This window comes from Cebus imitator, unplaced genomic scaffold (genome assembly GCF_001604975.1).
Source record: "Cebus imitator isolate Cc_AM_T3 unplaced genomic scaffold, Cebus_imitator-1.0 Scaffold452, whole genome shotgun sequence".
Lineage (NCBI taxonomy): Eukaryota > Metazoa > Chordata > Mammalia > Primates > Cebidae > Cebus > Cebus imitator.
In genome coordinates this window covers 336,997-364,989 of record NW_016107767.1, presented here as the reverse complement: position 1 = coordinate 364,989, position 27,993 = coordinate 336,997, and the positions used below count along the sequence as shown (strand labels likewise).

General features: G+C 33.5%; 1 protein-coding gene across 9 annotated transcripts in view; it reads right to left on the bottom strand.

Annotated features, from left to right (window-relative positions):
- The window catches only part of PAM (peptidylglycine alpha-amidating monooxygenase), a 280,315-nt gene that overhangs the window by 50,252 nt on the left and 202,070 nt on the right, over nucleotides 1-27,993 (bottom strand). For 6 of the 9 annotated variants that reach the window (XM_017511776.2, XM_017511778.2, XM_017511777.2 and 3 more), the window contains 5 exons: nucleotides 27,851-27,927; nucleotides 27,046-27,149; nucleotides 18,257-18,441; nucleotides 17,089-17,160; nucleotides 3,007-3,327 (listed from right to left, as the gene is read on the bottom strand). In XM_017511776.2, coding sequence (XP_017367265.1) covers nucleotides 3,007-3,327; nucleotides 17,089-17,160; nucleotides 18,257-18,441; nucleotides 27,046-27,149; nucleotides 27,851-27,927 — 759 coding nt within the window. The remainder of the gene's footprint in view (nucleotides 1-3,006; nucleotides 3,328-17,088; nucleotides 17,161-18,256; nucleotides 18,442-27,045; nucleotides 27,150-27,850; nucleotides 27,928-27,993) is intronic. The other 3 variants (XM_037732530.1, XM_037732531.1, XM_017511784.2) reach the window with 1 other exon arrangement.

The window sequence follows — 27,993 nt, the reverse complement described above, 5'->3', positions numbered from 1 at the left end:
CCAAAAATCATGAAGGTAAAACCTAAAAAAATGCTATTCGCAGATATTTGTACTCCTAGAGCCACTATGAAGACACAGTACTTAACTAACTTGTTCTGGGGAATGACGAGAACTTCTCAGCTGTGCAAAGTCAGAAGATATCATTCTACTGTGTTCTTCATGCAGCTTGGTGACCACTGATATCCAACCCAAAATGAGGTGGAGAATTCAATTTTAAAGGCAGATGCCAAGGTGGAAAACAAGTGGAATCCTGACCAGACTAAAGGTTCAGAAAATAGTATGGTTTTTGAAACCCTCAGGTGTTCCTAGGCCTACTATATAGTCACACCTAGATTTTTGAGCTGATCTATTAATTTCATCTTTGAACCCTCAAGTCAGCTGGATGGGCTTCATAACCATATTACAGTTTCAACATATAGACCAATTGATGAAATCTAAAATATTGCTGCAGAGAACACTGTCATATTAGATTATGCTGGTGTCAAGAACTGAGGACATCCAAACAGGGTTCTGAGTAGAAATCTCCGTTTTCTAAGCAGTGAGGGTCCAGTGTTCCTGGGAAGTTTATCTAAACTGGGCAAGCACATTAGCATCTCTTTGTGCACAATTGTATTGAAATGTAAGAAACTAGAAGATGAACATTGGAAATCATAAAGTCCAAGTTTTAGATTTAGATAGGTGACCTCATTCAAACAGATTAACTTCTGGCTTCAGTTTCTTTATTTGAAAATTAACAATAGGTGTCAAAGATATCTGAAATAAGTATGAGCTATAATATTAAGCAACAGAACAGCCTGACAGTTTTGTTTTAGTAATAATCTCATATAAAAAGTTACTTTCTTCTTTGCAGCAAATAGAATTCCTTATAGCAAATTAGGCACTTAGGGAAACAGTTAATTCCTCCAGACCATTAGGCTCATTCGCAGCTTTGCCTGGAGTAAAGAAAGGGTATGAGAGAAACAATGAAAGATTATTCATCAAATTTATTACCCTTGACTATGCCCTGAGGACTAGATATTAATTAGATTACTAATAAGTTTTATTAGAGACTTATATGCTGATAATGTCCTACTTTATTTTTTGCAAAATGGAAGCTTTCTGAGGATAGGTTTTACTCTGGCTTACCCAAAGGAATGCAACAGCATCAATTAAAGTTGGTTATTACACTGCATTATAGTAAATGGTGAAAGAGAATTAAGAAAAAGCCTTTTAGAAATAGTTAACCTAAATATGAGTTTTGCATTTTATTTTTAAAGGTTTTTGGAATTGAGTAGTGAAATAACATCAAATCATTTAAATAAGGAAATACATGCTCCTTTCTTAATTTGCAGTTGTGCTGAATATTTCTATAACTCATTGTTATTCACTTTAGCGACATTCACAGGAAGGAAATTTCCCTAACTAGATCCTACAGAAGCATTTTTCTCTTGAGCACTGTCATTTGACCTCCCTGGAAACCAAGAGGATATTTGCCAAGTATACGCACTTGGTATTTTAAGAATTTATTTAGTAGAAAAACTTGGTAGGTTTCAGAAATGCAATATCTTAAGTCAAATTCTGACTGTGACATTGACACTCTTGATACCTACAAATGACCGTAATATCATTTCAAATCCAAGAATAACAAAGACAAGTCATGGAATAAAGCACGCTGCAACTCACATTTCCCACATGAACACAATTGCATTCTCACAAAAGAGGCTCTTTTCCCTTTTATATTTCCATGTTGTCTGGGTTACAATTCACTGTCCTTAAAATATAAGTTCAGACAGACACCCCTGTGTGTTTTGAAATGCATAGGGGCATGATAAACTGCACATTTCTAGTCATCATACTCAGAGATGCTGATTCAGCTGTTCTTTGATAAGATTGAGGGGTCTTTTTCTTACGCACCCTGCGTGATTCTGATTCAAGGAGGTCCAAGGACCACCTCTTGAGAAAAATAGTTTTATTTGATAAATCCAGAAGGAGCTAGAGCAGGTGTGATCCTGTTTAAATACGAAAAGTTAAAAATCCACGTTCTGGTTAACATCTCTCAGAAACCATTAGGCTAGTCCCAATGGATAATGCTTGAAACTCTCATGTGAGCAAAAGGCACTGCATGCTAACTTTTTTCAATTATAAATAAAAATCAGCTGGGTGTTGAATACTTTATGACTTCTTGCAAAGCTGAATTTGAAAACATCAAGCCTGTGCCATTCCAGCCCACACGTGGACAGCTGCCATGCACGCATATTCGTTACTTTTTTGGAGATTATCTCCACATGCTGTATTATGTGGCTTTCCACATTAGCAAGTAACGTGAAACACAATCAATATCACAGAGGCCACAACACAATTAAAGACAAAGATGAGGCATCCATAGCTTGCTGGTACAGAAACCTGAAGGGAATAAGATATTGTCTGCCCTGTACTTATGGAAGCCTATTTTGGCCAGAAATAAAGATAAATCTGATAGTTATTGACTTACTAGAGGTCCTTCAGAAATACTCAACTTTCCAATTAAGATTGTAATCGATAATGAAACTTAAGAAATCAAATTCATAAAAATGGTTATATTTTACAAGTCAGCTGGATGAGAATGTTGAAAGTATAAGATTCCTTTGAGAGGAATTTAATTACCTTACAAGGAGATAGTGTATGAGCATTTCTTACACTGGGACTCTACATATCAGGTTTTGAATTTTCAATGTATTTCCATTGAGCAAAATAAAAAATATTCATTTGGTAAGAATTTTTATCCCGAATTTCATATGCCTCCTTTCCCCAAATGATCCAACTGAACAGATCCTAAATTTATGCAGTATTAGACCAAAAATGAAACAAACAAACAAAAATCTTCAAAGTGATATCTGATAGCCCAAATCTGAGTAATATTTTTGCTAATGATAAGTCCTTTTCATTGATGAATTTTTTTCACCCATTAATTTCTTATTCCCTTCAGGTTTTACTAATGTGGATTGTAACATTTCATACTTCATTCCTTAAAAGAAACCCTACACGCACCTCCTGTGTGTTCTGGTTCCCAGGTGCCTTCACCAGATGGGGGCTGCTGTAATGAGAAAACTCTGCTCTCTGGTGGCCTCAAGGTAGACACTAGTCTGTGGAATTTGTGAATTCTGTCTCTGACAAGAATAGCATCACCCCTCTCATGTTCTGCACCCTCTCTGGCATCAGACAGACCAAGATCCTTTTTTTGGACTACATTTGCAATCTCAGCTACCAGGTCTGACTCTGATTCTGCCTTTTCTGTAGGATTATATTTGTGCACATGAACAACATCTTCCCTTTCTCCTAGCAGCTTGGAAAGTAGTGAATAGAAATCACCTGTGGAAAAAAGAGAAGAGATAAGGGCGTGGAGCGTAGATAAGATTGCAAAATTTACAAAGTTTGGTGCTTTTAAAAATATCTACTTGTTTCTCATAATAAATATGAGAGAAGTTTGCACTCAGACTTTCAAACACAGGGAGAAAAAAAGAGAAAAACTCCTAGACCACTGAAACACTTTAGTTCATATATCATCTATGTCTTTCTGTTATAACATCTATTGACATGTTAGTAGAAAAAATAATGCTTATTTAATTGCATGGCACATTTCAATAAATGGTTTTCACACTATAGTTTAATTGATATGGAAATTAAGAGCTCATCAGATTTCTAAAATAAAATATCATCGGTCACTACATTAGATAACAGTTATCTGCACAAGAAACTCTTTGCAGTTGTCTTTAAAAACCTATTAAAGTATAAGCCCCAAGAAATGAAATATACATTTCATGAGCAGGAAATATACATTTCCTGTAAAACATAAATAAATATGTATCCATTTGACAACTGGGAAACCTAAATTTTCTTACTATTTTGTTAGCAGGGCTATTGTAAGTAGCTGCAGTTGTTCTTCTTAAACAAAAAAAATGAGCAAATGAGAAAAATAATTTTTTGAGCAAAGAATACTTTTAATTCAGTTTCAAACAAAGGAAAAGATTTTAATAAAGTGATATTAGGGTGATTCATCACTAAAATGTATTTATGCCTTCCTGTAAGGAGTAAATTTGGATATGAGACTCCAATTCCATGAAAGCAAATTATTTATAAAATATTATCACATATACAAAACATAACCACAGAAAGTTCGTCAAGTATTTTAACCCTCATCATTTCCATGATGGCTTCAAATCCATTTGTATCCTCCATATTCTCAATGGAAACACAAACCTGCTCTCCTACACCAAACCCAAAAGCCACCACCAGTTCTTCCTTTTCCCCATCCTATACTAAGTGCTGCAAATGAAGAAATTACTTACGACTATGGAGTCCTGTTGCTTACATTTTAATTACATTTACAGCACCATTGGAAAACATTTATAAACCCGCTTTTCATGACCATTAGGAAATGAAGGTGATAACTGGTTTAGCCATGATATATTTCACCGAAGAATATTACTAAGAAACTGGTGCAAGGGGAGATGAAGTCTTTCCAAAACGAAGCTAAGAGATTCTGTCATGTTTACAAATAGTCCTGGTTTAATGTTTCAAAGTAGATTTTCAATTCTTGCCAGTGAAATCGGCTTATCCCAGGTGAAATCTTCAATCAGAAAATAATTACCAAGTAATAGGGCCAATCTCAGTAAAATGAACAAAGCAAATTGTGAGTCAAGCAAATCTGTTAGGGCATAGTGGCATTCTGCCTTACAGAAGAAAAATTAATACAGTACATTATTGCTAAATTCTGATGAACCATATATTAAATATAAATAGTTTCATATGCTTGTACAGTGAAATGTCTTATTTAGGAAATAAAATACAAGAGTATTTCAGGGAGAGATAAGCCGTAATTTAAAAACTTGAGGCTGGGAGTGGAGGTTTACTTCTGTAATCCCAGCACTTCGGGAGGCCCACGCAGGAGGATTGCTTGAGCCCAAGAGTTCAAGCCAGTCTGGGCAACAGAGTGAGACCCCTTCTCTTCAAGAAATAAAAAAAAAAAATTAGCTGAGTGTGGTGGCATTCAATTATAGTCCTCAACACTTGGGAGGCTAAAGTGGGAGGACTGCTGGAGCTCAGGATTTCAAGGCTGCAATGAGCTATGATCATGTCACTGTACTCCACGTGAGTGACGGAGACAGACCCATCTCAAAAAAAATTAAATTAAATTAAAACTTGAATCCATATGTTTATGCTACTATTATTATTATTATTGAGACAGGGTCTCTCCTTCTTTTGCTCAGGCTAAAGGGCAGTGGCATGATCTTGGCTCACTGCAATCTCCGTATAGGCTAGTCTTGATGGAGGAAGACAGGTTCAGAATGAGGCATAGTTATTCAGGTTTGTAAGTAGAAATCTAAAAGCTGTGATAAAATACCAAAGGTAGAACACTCCAGTTCATGTGAATTTATCATTTAAGATTGTTGTTGGGTTAGGAAAGCAAAATTGTTAAAATAATGTAATAGGCTTGGCTGCATGCAGTTGCACAGACCTTGCCAGGATAAAGTTTCAGAGCAGAATCTCTACAAACATCTCGTTACACGTGAGAGAGACCACTAGATGGCTATCTCTTACATTCCTATGCACAAACCAGAAAGTTTTTCCTCTTCTGGTGTACTCAATATAATATGGAATCTTGAAATGTTAATCAATTTTCTTAGTCACATTAAGATGTTTATTTAGAAAATATATCTAATGAATATAACAGATGGAGCAGAACATAAATAAAGCAAGTTGGGTGGTCCTGACCCCTGTAACATCTCTCAACATTTCCTCTTTCTTTTTGGTTTATGTTCCACCCATACTGACTTTTCACTTTCTTGAATACCAACTCTTTTGGGTGCATCTATAGCACTCTGGCCTTTCCCTACATGGCACTGCTCAATTCAAATACACATCGAACCCTATTTTGTAGCTACTCTGTGGCTTTAAGTAAATTCTACTTAACGTAACAAAGATAGTGACAACAACCTTTAGAAATTATTTTGTAGATTTAAAGACAGTTAATATTAAAATTCCCAGTCCAGTGCATATCATAAAGTAAGTGTCATTAAATTTTAGCTATTATAATTACTAACTAAAAAAAACAAACTCCAAGTGCAACATGCATCTGCTTCAACCTGTGGTTTATCTAATATTTTAAAAATCAGCTCCTTTTTCCTAGTCAAGCAATGGGATTTTCATCATAGAAAACAAAAAGTACTTTTAGGGCCATGTGTGGTGGTTCTTGCCTATAATTCCAGCACTTTGAGGCTGAGGTGGGCGGATTACTTGAGGTTAGGAATTTTAGATCAGCCTAGGCTACATGGTGAAACCCCATCTCTACTAAAAATAGAAAAATTATCTGGGTACGGTAGTTGGTACCTGTAATCCCAGCTATTTAGGAAGCTGAGGCACGAGAATTGTTTGAACCTGGGAGGTGAAGGTTACAGTGAGCCGAGATCATGCCACTCTACCCTGGGAGACAGAGGGAGACTCCATCTCAAAAAAAAAAAAAGCCCTTTTAGTATTCTAGCCCTCTATTTTCTTAATAAGTCACTGTGGCTACCACAGCTAATCGATTCCTGGCTTTGCCAAAGGAGGCTGCATCTGTACTTTCTCCATTTCTTTTAGCATATTTTTGGAAAAAGAACTCGCCCTACTCCACTGTTCTGAATGCCAGTTCTCCAGCACCCTCTAAAGCCTCTCCTGTCTTTTCTCTTTTCTTTTCTATTAATAAATACAACTTCTTTACCTCATATCTGACTCATAGGCTATACATACGCTCACTTGGGGCTTGAGTTGCGGAGGTGGGGAGAGACCCTTTTCTGACATAACATATCCTTCAGCCTTTTCCATCTTCTCTCTTCCTTTACAGGCTCCAATGCTATCCAAAAGGACTTTCTGTGATAGTGGATGTAATATATGTCTGCGCTGTCCAACCTAATAGCTGCTTGACAGACACATGGGGCTGACTGAGTACTTGTAAGTGGCTAGTGGATCTGAGAAATTTAATTTTTAATTTCTTACTTTGAACTAATTTATATTCAAAATATAAATATTTTTGCCTAGTATCTACCATATTGGATGGTGCAGGGCTACTTGCTGATTCATTCTTCCTTACATCCTTTTCCCTCCCTAAATTGGATGCATTTCTTTCTACTTCCTATTTCACCGCTGTATGGCTTCTCCAAGAGGTAAGGGATCTTAATTGCCAATGCTAATAGACTCTTTATTTTGATCTATTGGGAGCCTGTAGCCCTGCTGAAAGTTCCCTTCAGAACCTCTCTCCTTATTATGTTGTTCTTTACAGGTCTTCTCCACTTACTATCTGTACTTCCTCTTTTTTTCTGTCCATCATGTAAAAAAGGCTGGTGATTCACAAAGCCTGTCCCTGACACATTTGTTCCCCTGATAAAGCCTCTTCCTATTAAGTGATCTCAGTCACTTACAAAGCTTAAGCTACCACCTCCAGGCACACAACTATCAATCCTAGAGCTCTCCTAACACCAAACTGGTAATATAAAACTGCCTTCTGGAAAATCCCACTTGGATGGCTGTCTCATAGGCATTTTCAACTGAAAACATCTAAAATGCAGCTCTTTATCTTCTCATCATATTTTAACCCTTTAATAGTATCTCTCTTAATGATGACACTATTTTGAGTCAATCAACTAAGAAAACTGTATTCATCCCTCCCTTACCAGTGAATCGCAAAGTCCAACCTATGCTGATTTGTCAACATCAACTTTTCTTCCCTTAGCACCAGTATTCATTTGGGAATCTTGTCCTTTGATTGTCATAGTGAAAGACTCTTCTTCCTCAGAAGAGACATCCTCCATCCCTGCTCTGGACAACAAAATCTATTCAGAATGATATCATAAAAGTCACTCTACCTCTATGGAACTGATGTGTGATAGATGGCACCCCACTTGCCTTGGAGACTCCTAGGTTATATCCCCATAGCTACCTTTTCCGTAGCTCTTTCCAGCTATATATTTTGGGGTGGTATTTTCCTTTTGCTTTCCACTCAACTAACTTGATTTGTGGCTTTTTAAAAAATTGTTATACTTAAAGTTCTGGGGTACATGTGCAGAATGTGCACATTTGTTACATAGGTATACACATGTCATGGTGGTTTGCTGCACCTATCAACCCATCATCTACATTACGTATTTCTCCTAATGCTATTCCTCTCCTAGTCCCCCATCCCTCGACAGGCCCCAGTGTGTGATGTTCCTCTCCCTGTGTTCATGTGCTCTCATTGTTCAGCTCCCACTTATGAGTAGAACATGTGGTGTTTGGTTTTTCTGTTCCAGAGTTAGTCTGCTGAGATGGATGGTTTCCAGCTTCATTCATATCCCTGCAAAGGACACAAACTCATCTTTTTTACAGCTGCATAGTATTCCATGGTGTATATGTGCCACATTTTCTTTATTTAGTCTATCATTGATGGGCAATTAGGTTAGTTCCAAGTCTTTGCTATTGTGAATAGTGCTGCAATAAACATATGTGTGCATGTGTCTTTATAGCAGAATGATTTATAATCCTTTGGGTATATTCTGGGTGGTATTTTCTAATTCTATTCTGAGACCCACTGCTAAGGTGATCATACAACGTTTTTCAAACTAGAATACTTTTTAAAAGAAAAGGGGTGTTACTAATATTTATACTAGGAAAAAGTTGGGACGGTCCTAGAAAAATGGAGATGTTATCTGCTTACCAATTGTTGATAGAGTTAACATGTTAAGAACTATATAAACTATAGGTAATAATAATAATGATAGCTAAGCTTTCTTGAGAGCTTAGCATGATCCACTCACTTTGCTGAATGCTTTATAAAATTTCATACATTTAATCTCTATTAAATAGTTATTATTGTCCTCATTTTATATGAGGAAACTAAAGGTACAGTACTAACCCACACAGCTGGTAGAAAATCAAACTGGGATTTGAAGGAGACAGTCTGACTGACAGATGCCCTCTAAACTGCTCACTAGATTGGATCCAGGGTCCCCAGTCTTTTCTGTACTGGTCATTAAACTTTTTCCTATACATTCACCTCAAACTTGTCCATATTATTATACTTAATTGCTTTTCTTTTTAAATTAACTATCTTCTGAGCTGAACTGCTAGGTTTACTCTTCAACTGGGTTTCTCTTTGTCATATCCTGGCCTGTTTTTTCCACACAAGAAACATGCAAACTGGTCAATATATACATACCATAGCAATTTGCACAAAACTAGCTTAAAAAATGACTAGATTTTAGCCAGGCATGGTGGCTCATGCCTGTAATCCCAGCACCTTAGGAGGCCAAGGCAGGTGGATCACTTGAGGTCAGGAGTTCGAGATCAGCCTGGCCAACATGGTGAAACCCCATCTCTATTAAAAATACAAAAATTAACCAGGCATGGTGGTGGCCACCTGTAATCCCAGCTACTCTGGAGGCTGAGACAGGAGAACTTCTTGAACCTGGGAGGTGGAGATTGCAGTGAGCCAAGATAATAAAAAAGACAAGTTTTGTTTGATTTGAAAAATGTACCTTAAATATATGACCAAATTCTTTAAGATGTTCTAAATACAGTTTTTGTACATTTAAATTATCTCTGGGAAGGAAGGAATTACAAGATATAAATGTAGTTTTATATTTAAAAAAAAAAAAAACCCTCTCATTTCTTATTCATTGTCATAATTCCAAAGACTCATACTGTCCCTATTCTAGCAGATATTCAATAAACAATTCTGGGATGAATAATAATTTGTTTAAAATGTCACTCCTCGCATCTGCATTAGTAGAGATAAAAACATTTCCTTGATGATTTTAGGCTGCAGTGAGTTTCCATTTTTAAATTTTCTTCCCACAACCTTTGATTCTTGTCTTATAAAATACCAAAATGCTCTAGATCTTTTAAGTAACTCAATTAAGTGAGTGTGGTATACAAAACCACACTACAGTAGCAGCTAATGTGTTGAGAAAAGGAATGCAGCATAGTACCTGAGAATCCAATAACACAACCAGTTAAACTTAAAGTGTGCTTGGATTCACTACTTGGTTGCTCAGTGGACATTTTTCTGTTTATCAGGGACCACTCACTATTCCCTGCTCCCAGCATGGAAATTTCTGGTTTACTTTCAGGAATATGATGAGAATAATGTAAAAAGATGAAATATATATTGAAAAATTGTCCTGTGATGGTTTTTTTTTTATGCTTTAAGGCTACAGGATAGGAAAACATAAATATCTTATTTTTTAGGCAATGTAAAATCTTAATTGTGGCAGGTGCTATTATTTTAAAAAAATGATCAAGAGCCTCTCATAACATTCCAGAATATAATTTCCCATTTCCCACACAAATTACTAATTCTTCATTACCTAAAAAAAAACCCAGCTCTTGTTACTTCTGATTGCTCTGTGATTTCTATAATATATGGAGAGTAACTAGGATGTTCAGCAGCAGTTTAACCACTGACGAAATATGCCAAGTAACCAAGTAAACACAATTAGAGCCAAGCAACATAACTGATTAATGAGAAGGATATGAGGAATGGAAAAATAAAAGCATCTCTTTTTAGAATTTAATATTGGGTTTTATGACTTAGTCTTAACTGACTTTCCCTTCTGGTTAAAGTCAATTTGTTTTATTGATTGTTTACTTATTACTATCCCACAACATGTATTCTCTAGCCTTAGAGAAAGAAAATACATGACCACTGAGACAAGCTCAAGGATCACAAATGAAGTGAACTTTATTATTTATTCCTCTTACAGGGCTCATTTGATTGAAAACCAATCAGAAATAAACTTTTCTTCCTTTTTAAGAAACTGAGACAAATATAAAAAAGAAGATAGAAAATGATGGTTTTTATGACTACCATGCATACAGATCTATATTGGAAAGCCTAACTGTGTGATGAATGATCATTCCCATCTACCTATTCTGTTATTAGGAAATCAATTCAAAACAGCATTCAGTCAGCTTCCCAGAGCCTTGGGGGGTATTTAGAATTGTGTGTGATAGATGAGTTCAATAAATAAAGACTCGTGAACTGCTCATAAATCATAACAAACCAATAAATTTTTAGTAAATAAGAATACAAACAAAAACTGTATCTTCTTTAAAACAGCAAAGTGGCATAGACAGTGCTTGGAATTAGTTAAGAAGATGTTACTAAAAGTACTTGTGTTTTATTAGAGGGTAAAGGAAAGTCCTATTTTGAACAAATTCAATGAAATATAAATTTTAGCTACCACACCCAGCCTTTGTTGAACTCTTCTCATAAACTGTTTACACCTGTAACTTTAGCAGAAGTTTACAGTAGGCTATTGCGTTTTTAACTTGCAAACTTGTTCCCTTGATTCTGCTTATTTGATAAAACATGCCAACGATAATTCATTTCTGTTAGCAAAAAAGCCACTGTGAAATTATTGTTTCGCAGAAGATGTCCGAAGACCTTTAACTCTCTGGAGTTAAAACTGTGGAGTGTTTTCCCACAACGGATTGCATTTTTGTCATATTCTCTCTGCCTTGGGAATATAGTAACTCATGCTGACCTTTGAGTAGAAAGATTGATTATTTGAGGGCACAAAGACTACAATGAGATTTTGGAGCAAACCGAATAAAAGATGTTAAAGGCCGTTTCTGCAGCCAAAGAAATGTTGTTCAGAGCATAATATACAATAACAAGGACATACTGCTATTATAGATTTTGACTTTCAATTCTGCATGGAATTTAAGACACTGTGAATCTTCCCAATATAACAGATGTAAGTTTCTATACTACATCTACACTTTGAATATTAAATAAGTGAGACCCTCAAATTCAGAACTCTTAAATGTAATTGTGTAGATTTTTGCTTGCATCTAGGAAGCTTTTAGTTTCAAGCCCATATTCTTTGCTTAAACAATGGTTATAGAAAGTTCAGGATGTTTATACCTTTGGTATAGTGAACATATATAAGAAATCATAATGCATAAGAAATAAAGAAACTTTAAAAACGTGTTAGTTTTCTAAAAGTTCCAACATTAATATATGTAAGGAATATTTGTGTGTGTGTGTGTGTGTGTGTGTGTGTGTGTGTGTGTGCGCGCGCGCGCCTGCTTTGAAAGACATCAATGGAACTTCCTCATTCTATACAGTCTCCTAGGATTCATTTCCTCCATCCAGAATCACTTCCTAATTGAATCTATTGTATAGTTTTTTTACACTTATTACATATATAGGTAATTCTTCACTCACAATGTCTTTGAAGGACAGTGACATTTTAGTTCGTTTTGAATATCCATTCATGTTTTTCTGCCTGCAGGCAGACATAATCAACCCATTCACAGATAAGCTCCCTTATATGCAAATGGACTATTTTTGAATTGATATAGGCAAGAATATGCACGGATTATGCAGCCATTAAAAATCACCCTTGGCTGGGCACGGTGGCTCACTCCTGTAATCCCGGCAGTTTGGGAGGCCGAGGCGGGCAGATTGTCTGAGGTCAGGAGTTCAAGATCAGTCTGGCCAACATGGTGAAACCCGTCTCTACTAAAAATACAAAAAAATTGGCCAGGAATGGTGGTGTGCCCCTGTAATTCCAGTTACTAGGGAGCCGGAGGCAGGGGAATTGCTTGAACCAGGGAGGTGAAGGTTGCAGTGAGCCGAGATCGTGCCATTGCACTCCAGCCTGGGCGACCGAGCGAGACACTGCCTTAAAAAAAAAAAAAAGAAAACTCTTGCCAATAATTTTTATTATTGGAGAAAATATTCAAGGTATACTTTTAAAAAAGCAGATACAAAACTGTATATACATTATAATTAAAATAATGTGCATTACATATGCATATATTTAAGATATAAATATATGCATAATACATCTTAATATTTATATCTTAAATATATGCATAATATATATTTCACATACATATACATTCTCATATTTCTGGGGACTACGAATGATTTTTATTTGTATGTTTATACTTTGCAAAATTTCCTTATCTTTTATAATGAATATTATTTTTAAAAAATCAGTCAAAATAAGCATTATTCTTAAAGAAATCCCTACAGACTCAATTAAAGCCTCATTAAAATGGTTCCTATTGTTGCATGATCCAGGAAAACATGATAGGTAAACTGTCATATAATGATGCTTTTGTGGTGTCTCTGTAATTACATCTTGAGATAGAATCTGAGATACACTTGCTTTACACCAGATTTTGTTCTGCAGAGAGCAAATGCAGACAAAGATGTTGTGAAAGGTTAGTGTGCTTGTGAGTAAGCACAGACTGGATTTGCACAACTTAGATGTCTCTTTCAAGACATGTAGTTAATCTCCAGTTAATTTCTATCAAGATTAATATTCTGGCAAAACATCAACAGTTTGATATATGAATTTCAATGTTTGAGATATGAATTTCAAAGAAAATATTTATGTTTATCCCGGAGAAACAGAGTACTAAAGAAACCTGTGTTTTAAAGATCACTGGCTTTCTTTAAAGATCACTAGCTTTCTTTGAATTTTTTTCCTCCATTTTAGAGATAACTCCCACTTCCTGTTTATTTATGGCATAGCTACATTTCTTTCTTTTAATCTATGGAATATGATTATATCTATCTCTCCCTTCCTTTTTTTTTCCTATCTTAGTAAAGGTCATTTCTTCTTTCTAAGGAACATTTACTACATATCTTGACTTTTATCTTTCTACTTGCTTTTCAATGCATTAAGATAGATATGTATATATAATATACATACATATATATAATACTATATATACTATAATTTAAAGAGCATATATTAAATTACTATATATAGTATATATAGTACTATATATGGTACTATATAAATACTATATAGATAATATATACACATTATATATAATAAATATACATTAGTGTATACATAGTACTATATATGGTACTATATACACACTATATATATAATATGTACACATTATAATATATGGTACTATATACACACTGTATATATAATATGTACACATATATATAAAATATGTACACTATATATAAGTGTACACTATATATAATATATATAATGTGTACATTATTATATATATACTGTGTATATAGTACCATATATTTAGTACTATATATATACACTATATATGGTAATTAAATATATGCTATTTAAATTATACTGCATATAGTATATATATACTATATATTTATTATGTAGTTATATGTATATATTATATGTATTATATATATTATATATAGTGTGTATACATTATATATAGTACATATATAGTACTATAGTGTGTGTGTATATATACATATATGCAATGTGTATATAGTACTATACATAATAATATATATATCATATATATTATATATAATGTGTATATATTGTTTTATATGTGTACATATTATATATAATGTGTATATTATATATATATAGTACTATATACACACTATATATATATATATATACACACACACTGTGGTACTATATACACACTATATATAATATATAGTACTATATACACACTATATATAATATATACACATTATACTATATATAGTATTAACCAGGTGGAACTATTTACATCACTTACAGAACTATCTGTACCCACTAACTGGTATAGAGCTTGTCTATGAGTATACATCCACGGATGATTCAAGTCTTTTCTTCCTACCCCACACTGTTATGTTTTTTATTGGGGTTTGACATCTTCTGTAGGACCAACATAGATGGTGTCTGTCAGCTTATGCCTAGCACAAACACAATAATTTGGTCTTTTGTTTGTTGGGGCTCAAAATAAATTAAAAGAATTGATACAATCTGGAGAAATACTACACAAATTGTTTTGGATGGAACACCAAAAAAGGTGAAAAGTGAAGTTTGAAGACTTGCTTTAAAATTAACATACATGGTATAATTTATTTGAATAATTAAAGCCCAGTTATTAGCTACTTGGTCAAGTTGACTTCCTAAAGAATGAATACAAACAGACATTTTGTGCAAACAAATATCTCTAAGAAGAATGAAACACTCTTTCAGCAATGAGGAGATTTGCCCTATTTGTTGTAAGGAGATAGACTGATCTCATTAGTGCATCAAATGAACTATGTGTACAAATTTTGGTACATTTCTGTATTTCTCTTTTAATTCTAGGCTGGTGGTCCCCAGAGACAAGTAGGATAATAGACATACTATGCTAGCCATTGAAATGGCTTTTGGTTAGGCTACTGTCTTTACCTTCATTAGAGATGACATTTGATGGGCCCACTAATTTCAACATATGAAGAGCACAGCCTATTTTCTGCAATATGAAAATTGCTAATTTCAGGATAATGCTTTTCTTCTTTGCTAGTTAAATACCTTTATTTACCGCATTTTTATTCGCAAACAGAAGAAAACAGAAATTACAGGAAAATAATTTCTTATGTGTCCATAGAATTATTCTCTGGGGCCAATAAAGGTTTGGGAATATTTGTATGTTGGGGTATATATATAATGTTCACCTCTGAACATTATACATATGCTATAAAACATGAAAGGATAAATGAATGGCAAAGTATAAAAGTATTTTAAAGAATCTGGTTTGTAGGCATAGATAACATCTCCTAAATCCTACTATTTGGAAAGAACAGATGAAATGTAACAATTTATGCTGCTTCACTAACAAAACCTCTGGGATTCCAACCTTTCAGAGGTGTCAGTGTTTCCCTTGATCAATTTGAGTAACTTCAAAAGGAAACCATAGTGCAACTGCAGTTTCCATAGAAACATCATTTTATAAGATGCATCTACTAAATGGTGGTATCTCATTCCATATTATTTCTTATATGTTGTTATTTGCAAATGTATTTTAAGATAAATAAATTTATTTTAAAGACATGCATTTCAAAAAGTGTGTGAAATGACAAAATAATTGATTGGAAGTCTGAACAAACTTAAATAGAAGTTACAGTAAACACTCTGAATACTACTATATTTAGGATGCTATTACTGGTTGTCTTACAAATATATAAACAGGATTGATAAATTTAGCTATTTTAAATTACTCAGCAATTTAGTACTTTGAGCTAAGCTGCATTTTTTGAAGGCCACTTTGTTAGAATGAGATGTTATGAAACATCCACTATGTAATTTAAAAACCAAGGATTATAGTTTACCTTATGCTTCTTTCAGAGTGCATTTTTCCCTTTCTAAAGTCTCAATTGTTTAATTTTGCAAAAAACTGTTAATACAAGAGTGATTTAATTCAAAAAAATACAAGAGTGATATTTTTGACCAAGACCTAATGTAATACATTTTGAAGAATTGCAATAGCAGCTAACAATGAGAAACAGGAAACTTTTATATGTTGCTAATAGAAAAATCCTTTCTATTTCTTGTATGCTTTGTGTTGTCAGTAGAAGCGTGTCTGCATTAACATGAAAGGAATGTTTATAACCATATATTCTAGGCCAAGAACAACTTGGTAGGATAACATACTCCAACACCTAACCCAAAGCACTGTCTTCCAAACAACTGGCAAGAAACCAAGATTCAGGAGAGTAATTTTTTAGTGCCCACACATGCAGTATATGACATACAAGCATCAAACATTACCACTTTCAATAAACAGAACAGAGGAAGATAATGCTTTTATAAGTATGCAGATGTCACCTCAACACAAAACTATAGATGTATAAGACAATAATCCCTCCTACCTTGATGAAGGCAGAGAAGAATGACTTATAGAGGCAAGACGTGGGTTTAATTCTTAATTTCTTTTTTCTTGAACCTCAAATATACTTGATGAACATACCATACAAAATATACGTTAATTTAAATGGTAAAGGTTATTAGGTTTCAAAAGCAGCCTGCTGGCTTTTAGTGATTATATTTGCACTTATTTGTACTATACATAAAACTTACAATATTAAATGAACTAAAGCAAAGACCAGAAAACAAAACAGGACTAGACTAAATTATATGAATGAATTTTACTTTCAAAGCTAAAGAGCAATAATTGATCATTTTCTCATGAATTATGTATTGTATAAAAATAGGAATACATACAGTTTGAGGCAGACACAGAGAGGCATAAAATATCTCAGTAACTTTACAATTTGGTTGTCTATTTGGAAATTGATACTTTTATAGGCCTGGTTATAGAAATAAGCATACATACCCTGGTCTAACACTTCTTCTTCTTCTCGTTTTGGCTGCTGTAATAAAGGAATCTTATCTTTATATTCTGTTTCTGTAAAAGATCAAAGAAGCTGGGCATAAATTTGCAGTATATCTTACACACTTTAAATAATTAAATATGCCATCAACATAAAAATACTATTCAGGGTCTTGTGCTTATTACAGTATTAAGAGTTTATATGATAAAAATGCTCTAATTCATAAGCTGCCTGCACCCTACCCCCCAGCACAGCCTACCAACTACCAGACATCTGACTTAATAACTAGGTCAACTACCATTTCAATAATCTATAAATGATACAGAATTTACAAAATGCATTGACAAAATGACTAATATTTGTTTGTTTTAAATTAAATTTAGCAGTGTTTTAAGAACATTTAAGAACACTTTAAGGCATATTCTGTTATATATTAGAATCTTAATAAATAGCCAGATTGCTATGCTAACTTCTCTCATAAGTTTTCCACTAGAAAGAAATAAGAAGCTGCTCTAGCATGTTAAGACTAAACTTGCAAAACTCAATCTAGACTTTGCAATTTTACGTTAAAAAATGGCAGTCAATATGTTGTTCATCAACAATATACATTGTTCATCACCATTTTGCTGATGAACAATATATATTAGTTAAAGAACAATTCTGAGAATTAGATAAAAGACTCAAGACTAGCAACGCTTCACAAATCAATAATTGTTCTTTGCCTGAAGAGACCCATTAAATGGATTATTTAAAGTATGGCTAGGGATGATAACCATTTTCACTAGCAAACTGTAGTGATCTTTAGAACATGGTGGATAAATTCATAAATTGTGTAAGTCATTACTGGTTAGAGAAGAAATTATATGAGGAAATGAGAAAACATGAATTAAATGAAGAAAGGTCTACATTTATGGGATTGGTCCCAAAATAAATCTGTTTCATTCCTGGCTGAGATTTTTCTCTTTACCTGTTTTGATGGGGACATGTCAGGGAGGGGAGATAGGATATGAAAGAGAAAAATGAGAAAATGAGAAATACGTGTATACATGTGACTGGCAGAAAGATGGGAATAAAAATTATTTTAAATATTAATCACTTAGTCAAACAAGATACACATAAAATATAAAATACAAAATCATACATTGCTTTATATTAAACATCAACTATTACCTTTGTGATGTTCATGCATCATAACAATATCAGACTTCACAGGAATTGGAATATTGGCCTCTGGTGGTATGGTTCTGAATGTATCTGGAGCTACATTCTGGGTACAGGTCATGAAAGAAACTGCATGCTTGGCTTCCATGTAATACATGATGTATAAGTTGCACATTTCATCACTAGACGTGCCACTGCAGGCAAAAAAAGATACAACAAATCAATCATTCACATAACACGTTCTTAATGCAAGAAAAATGCAGTCATTAAATCTGCCAGCAATGGATTCAAAGGTAGAAATATTGTGCATTTATTTTACAGCTTTCATTAAAACACATCACAGTTTTCAACGTCAAAAGCACATTGTCAAAGGCATATTTCTACTTAACAATGGAGGGCTAGTTTGCAGGCACACCATGAACACTATTAAATACCACAGATGAAAACGGCATTTTAGTAGATGGGGGATATGATACTTTCTTTTCTCTCTCATATCCTTTTATTCCATAGTCCCCTTCTATTTGCTAAAATTCATAGACTGGGAAAAGTTACTGTTCTCATGGAAAATCTTATTTCCTTAATAATGGTAAAAATCAGAACCCTTCAATAGAGTTATCGTATATTATTTATAAGATTTAAAAATGGCCTTTCCTCTTAACACCAAAAATCTTGGGCCTTATTTTGGTTAAGTGCCTCCTTCCTCATGGCCAGATGAATCTAGAATCATGTGTCCACACTAAGACATCCAAAGTGTATCCCTGATGTCTGACTTGGCAACTAGGCTTTTATAGCAGGGTTGAAAATAACGCCTCAGGAATGACTCAAAATGAAATCAGCACTAATCTTTTTTAAGGGTTGAGATGTGACAGAAGTAGTGCTGTACAGTTGAATGACTCAATGTTAAAAATAGATTTTAAAACAGTAGACATTTTCAAGAAAAAAGTTCCCCATGATAGAAAAAATATCTAGTAGTTTATAAAACATGTATTCTGCTTCCTAATGGGTTATTACACATTTCATTCTCTTGAGTATTATTAGGAAGGAACTATTTAAGTACATCTTCACAGGATTTTTATATAGCAAAGTTGTTTAGGAAGAGGAACATTTCCATTTTAGTATTAGTCCTGACAATTTTCAGCAAGCCTATACTAATAAAAAAAGGCTATGAGGTAGGTTATTCGCTGTACTGAAATATATCAGTGTTGATTTTTCCAGCAATGTCATGCAGCACTCACTTTCTCTCCATAGCAACAGTAATGACATCAGCAAGGGAAGGAAAAAAATAGAAATCTTTTCCAAATAGGGATTTGATTTCTCTAGGCTTTGAAAATGTAGAGACCTTAAGGGACCACAGGAATAAGCCCCTGCCATGGGAAGCTCTGTTTATGCTTTAGAAACCATTTGGCTTCTCACTCTCTGAATCTGATACCTGTCAGTGTAATTGCCTCTCCCGTGAAATATAAGCAAATGGTGAAGTGCAAACCCAAACAAACATCTGTTCACTACACATATCTTCATGGTGTCAAAAAATCATTCCTAAGAATTACATTTTAACAGCCTTGAAGGTGGTCAGTACGTGCCATAAAAAGAATGGCTATTGCAAAAATAATAAACTGGAGCTTCCTGCCATATTATCCTTCTCTTTCCTGCTCAAAAAAAGGAGATATGTGTAGATCAACCAAGAAAAAGGGAAAAGGAATTTAAGATGTAGCTCTAGCTTTAAAAACCTTTAATCATCTTGGAGAGAGGAAAAGCAAAATAATCATTTAAGCATCTTAAATTAATGAAAGGAAAAACATTTTAAATTCATATAATAATTCATGAAACTTGCAATTCATCATTGGATGGGTCCTTCCATATTTTTTCTTTTTGGGAATGTCAATACCCATGTTTTCACTAGAGGAGGAATATCCACCCACAACAGCACATGTAAGACAACAGTATCCCAATCTCTTTCTTTACTACAAAAACTACACAAAATGAAGTAACTATCACTGCTGATCTAAATATTGTTGGTCCCTTGGGCCAGTGTGTTCTCTGTTGCATAAATGAAAATTGTTTATTCTGTGAGCTATTATACGTTTTTATAAAGTACTTAGGAAATCCTAGGGTTTTTTTACTCTTTCTAATTTTTTTCTAGAGTAGTATTTCCATAGCTATTACTACAAAACTTTGGTCCTTGAAATGCTTACAGAAGAGCTGAGAAAAACTTACTATATGACCAATAGAAAATGTTGGTTTACACAAGTTAAACAATGCTGTGCTGCCTGATCCTTAATATACAATGTGCTCATGACTGTATTGGGGGTGGATACAGTAGGTTCTATTCCGTAAATGAATCTGACCAGGTTAAGAAAAGTTGTAGTACAAGGCCTGCTCTTACATAGATAGAAACAAAATGCTAGTATTGTTTAAGGATGACCAATCAAAATTATTTCTTCACTAGAGTAGTGTGCTATAGTGAAGTTATACAAAGCTATCCAAATGAATATACATAGATAGTGTAGCTGGAAATGTTTCATAACATGTCTTAACTGTATACAGACAGGTAAATATCTATGTATATTCTATCAGTATCTTTCCATCTATCCATCCATTCAGATAAACACATAGTCCAACCTTTCAGAAAAATCCATTAGAGATTTGAGAAGCAACTAATATTACAAAATTTCAAAATAACTAATATAAAATATCTTGTTAATATATATTCCCTCAAAGATAATTCTGGTGTTTCTATACTTGTTACATGTGTATTTAGAAGGATTTGTTTTTTATATACACTTGAAAAGAAACTGTACTTAAAGTAAAAATTTCATTTCAGACAAGTGAAAGGTGATTAAACTGAGAACAAGGAACTAAACTGTGCAATGTGGGCTAAAAGCAATAATTAAGACAATAATTTACTCTAACTAAATTATAAGTTTATTTTTATCACCAAAAAAGCAGTAAGTAATAATTAAAAAACAAAAGCAAATTGTAGATAGTAATTATGGAGAAGAATATGAAATAAAAAGGTGGCATAAGTTTAGAATAATTTTTATACTAATATTGGAGACAAAGGCAGCAATTACTATATTAGAAATAGTTTATAGCAAGGTACAAAGTTACATGTTTGAAACACATATGTACTTTAGTATGGCAAATAAAGAAAAATCAGTAACTAAGTAATATAACTCTTTGTCTTCTGTAACTTATGATCATACTTTATTATTTTAAATAGTACATTTGAAAAAATAAAAAATAAAAATACGAGCTAATGTTGCAAGTTATTTCCTCAAAAGTGAATTATCTTGCATTTACTGAATTAACTTTTGAGAAAAACTGTACATATACGTGTAAGAGTATACATATATGTATGTGTGTACACACATGCACATATATACACACAATATGCTAATTCGATTACACATATATGTTAATTTGATACACATATAAATGTGTTCAGATTTACACACATGATTTTCTGAGATGTATTAATCAGCTCACCAATACAGTTCATTTGGGGTACCAATTCTATGATTCAAAATTGAATTGACCCAATAATTCGGGAATCTTTGCTATCGCAAGGAAAATTTCATTAAAAAGGCTGAAAAAAAGAGTCATACTTTATTCCTTTTCATCTATAATTAGACTAGTAGTCAAGGTAACTCTGAGCTCCTATGTGACAGAGAAACTCTCATATGCTAAAAATTTTAGGAGTCAAATCATCCTTAGCACCAGCATCACAGTTTGCTTATTTATTTTACTATCATTCACCTTTCATTCAAAAATAAAAAATCTCATTTTAAAACAGACAAATTGCTTTCTGTATTCCTAAGGGAATACTTTGACAATGTACCCTTAATTTCCACAGAGATCAACACATGCAATTCAACACTACTAATCTGCATGATTTATTAACATGAGAAAATAGGAAGAGAGGTTATGTCCACTGAAAGCCCATTTAAACATTCCCCAATGCCAGTGTGATTCCCTAAAATGATGACTGCTGGCATTACTTGTATTCCAAAATTACAGTAGTGCATTTCTTTCATCTTATTGCATAATAAAGTGCTTAGGTGATAACTTCCTGTTTTATACTGGCATACTTAATATAAATAGCTTTAAGTCTGACATAATGTGTGAGCCTGAAAATTGTAAACCCTCAATAAATATTTGCTGAATGAAGAAAGAATAAATAATCTTGTTTAATAAACGTTTACCACTTTATATGACATAGTATGTTTGTCCTAATATACTACTGAATAATAATTCAGGTCAATTTTTTGAACCCCACTGATGTGTGGGATTTCTGAAAATATTTATCTATATCTGTTTATCTACCTCTCCAATCTATTTATTTAGGTTCCATGAGTCCTTTTATAAAAATATATTAGAAAGATATATAATACAGATTTAATAAAGTATCAAGTATTCTAAAATGTATCACTTAAAAAATTCCAAATATTATTGTATTCATGTCTATATCACAAACACTTCACTAACTCAAGAATTCCTTGACTTCTACCTCCTTTATATTCAACAAATATTAGGCTTGAAAATAGTCAAAACTGGTAATATTGATTTTGGAAAGAAATATAAAAAATTTAAAAAAGTCATTTTACAAAACTTTTAATCATTTCTTAAAAAGTTTCATGGTGCTTTCAAATGTATACATTAAGAAGTTATTTATCATGTAACTTTATTTTTGCATGCAATATATTTAAAAATACTGATTAAAGTGCTATTTTGGTATCCATGAATATTCATATTTTCATGAAATGACCCATGCCAAATGAAAAATATGACCAATCAAACTGGCCAAATTGGTAAATATTACCTACCTATTCCCAATAATTAATATTAAATTTTAGCATATAAACTTTTAGCCTGATTAGCTGACTTAATGAGCTTAATTGGTTGACTTAATTAAATTCTACTTTTTATTTAAACTTGACTAAACATATGAAATGAATTTAGAGAAGTATCATCCTGAATATAAAATATGTGATGCAGTCAGGCACAAAATATTGCTTCTTCATAGATCAATTAGTAGTACTACGTTGTCACTATATAATACTTTGGTGCAACTTTGTTTAGGAATATTATTCATCTTTACTATTTAAAAGTAAATGATATATACGGGTAAAATATTTTACCATTAAGTATATTTATTAGCATAACTCATCTTAAATATGCCTACTTTTAAAGTATTTTTTATTATTAATATTACTTTTGATTGACAATAATAAGCATTTAATCGTATGTTCTCACTTATGAGTGGGAGCTAAGCCATGAGGATACAAAGGCTTAAGAATGATACAATGGACTCTGGGGACGTGGGGTAGGACGATGAATGGGAGGGAGTTAAGGGTAAAAAAAAAAACTATGTATTGGGTACAGTGTATATTGTTTTGGTGACAGGTGAACCGAAATCGCAGAAATCACCTTTAAAGAGCTTATCCATGTAACAAAAAACCACTGGTTACCCAAAAGCTATTGAAATAAAAAATGATTTTGTAATATAAGGTATGATGTGATTTTTTTGATATATGGACACAGAGTGGTATGATTAAATCAAACTAATTAACAAATCCATTACTTTGCTTACCTTTTTTTTTTTTTTTTTTTGAGACAGAATCTTACTCTACAGCCTAGGCTGGACCACAATGGTACAATCTTGGCTCACTGCAACCTCCGTCTCCGGGGTTCAAGTGATTCTCCAGCCTCAGCCTCCCAAGTAGCTGGGATAATGGGCACCCACCATCATGCCTGGCTAATTTTTCTATTTTTGTAGAGATGAGGTTTCACTATGTTGGGCAAGCTGGTCTTGAAGTCATGACTTCAGGTGATCCACCCACCCGGGCCTCCCAAAGTGCTGAGATTACAGGCGTGAGCCATCGCACCCGACCCTATCGTTTTTTTATGATGAAACATTTGACATTTCCTCTCTTAGTTATTTTGAAATATATAATACATTATATTGACTATAGTCATTCTTCTGTGCAATAGATCTCAAAACCTATTCCTCCTGTCTATCTGAAACTTTGTGTCCTTTGATCTACAATTCCTATTCTCACCTTCTCACCCCTCAGTAACCATCATTCTAGTCTCTATTTCTACGAGTTCATCTTTTTTAGACTCTACGTATAAGTAAGATCATGTGGTATTTGTATTAATATTTATGTGCCTGGCTTATATCACTTAATACATCCTTCAGATTCATCCACCATGTCACAAATGACAGAATTTTCCCCCCTTTTAAAGGGTAAATAGTATTCCATTGTATGTACATAAAACACATTTTCTTTATCCATTCATCCACTGACGGACACTCAGGGGGCTAAATCCATCTATTTCTTCATTGTGGTATTTTAAGATGAATCCCTGGTATGGGAAAATCAGTCTCTACTTTTAAGTGCTTTTCAATAGTCACCCATAATTGTTCTACCCAAGCAAAGTTTTCTTCAGTTCTAAAATTTCTAGCTTAATACAGAGTTAAGCTTGGTGTTGGTAGAAAGATCATTCAACTGAAAATCTTCCTAGTAGGCTACGGTCAACAGTTTTTCTGTAGAACGTAGTTTCCATGTAACCACAGAACAGAAGGGTTTAAAACTTGAAGCTGAGAATTCTCCCAGGACATGGAGGAGACACCTACTGGCCCCAGCCTATCCTTAGATAAGTGTGATTTATACCTAAGTGTGCATCATGCTCAGGGGTCAAATCTGTGTCCTGTGGGAATGTGTGTTTGTATGTGTGGGTTGGAGGTAGGTGGGAACACAGAAGAGGAAAAGGAGATATATAGATTCATAGAATATCATTTAATTTAACAGACACCATAAATTACTAGTTTATTTCACTGGTTACATTCTCAACTGTGATCCTGCAGCAGTCTATACAGGTTGTACCTATTATTTTACAAAACAGAGACACATTGCTGCTGTTACTTTTCTAAAAATAAAAAGCATATTAACTGCTCTGAAAATATTATCCAATATTATGAGACCCTTTATTCATATTTAAATGTATTAAAACTTGTTTGTCATTCCACTGGAAAAAAAATTGTTTCTGTAGTAGAAATTAAATATTCAGAATATGGACTTACCAAATAAGTTAATTTCCTATAACATCTTTCTATTTCATTTTTATTACAAAATGGTGTTTCTTTTAGCCCACACGAGATTTATGAAAGGATAAATTAGTGTAGTCATTTTAGGGTATTATTTTAAAGCAAAATGCACATTTAAAAAAAAGACAAGAGTTATTCTAGACTTGTGAAACTGAGAGGCCTCCAGAGATAACTTTGGCCTCCCTTCCTAGTACTATAACAAGTCATTAATTTCTATGGCTGATATTACCTCACAGACAGAACTCAAATACAATTTGGCCAAAGTAACAACCCCGCCCCCACCCCCCTCCACCACAACAAACTGTAAAGATTCCTGTAGGCAAAAAATTCTGTTTTTTCCACACTTAAAACTTGTAAGCCAGGGCAAGTAATGTGTTGAAAGGGATTTTTTACTACTTTACTTACTATAAAGGTTAATAACATAACCTGGAGCATTTAAGTAAACTCCCTAAGCCTCTGCACTGACATAAAACGAACAACTGATGGATGCCCTTTGAGTCATGTTACCTCATGTATTTAAAGATTGTTAAGGAGGGGCTTACTATGCTCTTTCTTTCAAATCTAGTTATACCTCCTTTGTCAGCTCTTTTCTTACCAGCATCATTTCCCGCAACTCAATAATATTATTGCTTTCCTGAAGCCTCTTTTCCAAATTTAGCAAATTTATCGAAAAGCAAAGCTGTTGGAAACTATTTCTGTAACAGAAGTTGATAGTTTTTTAATTTTCTCTATCCTTAGCTTTAAAACTTATGCTTACTAATATAAAAAAGTCATTCAGTGACATAAAAATTCTTTTATACCATATCAAATGCCTTGCTTTTTTTTAACCTGCCACAGTACCTTTTCCCTTCTCTGTACAGCCAACAGTAGTGTCGCTATCACAAAAATCATCTTTAGTGCATCTAAGGCATATTTTCAGATGCTTCCTTTCTGTAACTTCTCTTTGATTAAGAGATAAACGGTTTAAAACTCTAGCTTCCAGATGGCATCAGTAAATATTTTAAAATTTAGTTTAACATAAAAAGAAGTCTACTTGATTCTTTTCTATCAGAAAGCATAAAAAGAAACTACCTTTTTTTTCATTCAGGTAAGTTTTTTTTGAAAGGGTTCATAATGCTTTGAAAATTTTACTTAGTTTTATAAAATATAATTATTTCAAGGAGGTGCAGTATTTTAAAAATTATTTAAAAGAATTGACATTCCTTTTTGAGATATGTTGCATATTATTATCCTTATTTGGTAGACTAAACAACTGGAAATTATTAAATTCACAGGAGTTTTAACATCATGGTTCTGAATACTTAATGGGACCAAATGTAGACTCCATATATTTGTCTAAATGTGAACATAGGGCAAAAAGGCACTTGAGAAAAAAATTTCATCATCAATATACTTTCTTTATTAAGATGAGTCTCAGGAAGTAATACAAAGTCTTGTGGTAATTGTAATATCTAGAGTTATGATACTGAAGGTTTTGAGGATGCAAGAAAAAGAGAAGCATGAAAAATGAGCACATGTTCTGGAGTTTACCCAAATCGATCAGTTTTAAAATGATAAAATGCTACAGTTTGTTATAACTGTCCACAACAAGAAAATAAATTTATAATTTATTCATAAAGATAGCTGTCATCTGTAATCATGTCTTATCCTAATAAAATATCTTTAGATAGTGGAATGTGCAGAATCATACCCAATGTGTGTGGCTTCTGTCCTGCCTTCACCAGTGAATACACATCTTGCAGCCAGTATGTCACCAAAGCTTACATCTACTGGGTTCTCCACAGGGTAGAAAGCCTGCCAAAAAGACAAGCACAATGATTCATTAATATTACCAATAAAATCCAGAACTACATGCTTGATTGTGTTGACATATGTTCCCTCTTTACCCCTTTTTTGAGGGATTTATTGTAAATGGATGTTGAATTTTACCATATGCTTTTTCAGCATCCATTGAAATGATCAGAGGGTTTTTGCCCTTCATTCTATTGATATGACATATCACAGAACCACGTCTTAATAATATGAAGCTTGGTACACACTGGATAGAGAGGATGAAGGCAGACAGGTAAACAGACACACACACACACATGCACAAATAACCACTGGCTAAAAAGAGTTCACTTTTAATTAATCACTGCTACTTTATGACAAGAGCACCAAACTTTGAAATAAACAAATAAATACTATTAGCAAATGCATCCCTTAAAAATCAGAATAAATGTGATAATAGAAGAGCTATCTGAAATCCTGTCTTTGAATAAATGATGGGATATAAAAGGCCACCAACATATTTTGACCATATTGAGAAAACTGTTAAAGGAAGTACCAAATTGGAAGTTGCAAAAAGGAAGTTATATAGCTCAGATATACAGTAAAGGTGGATTTAGAAATTTTTAGATTCCATAGAAATTCACAAGAGTTGCATAATAAGTTTTAAAAGTTACTTTCTGCTGGTTAATATTTTTTCTTTCAAAATTAAACTAGATTTTACACACCTGTGGCAGCTGAGGGCTTTGTCGTCCAATCAGTGTCCATTGTCCATTTCTTACTCTGTATCCACTTACTACCTTCCCTGAAATAAACACAAATGTTACTCATATAACACAATAAGGTATTAGAAAAACAAAAGGCATATTTA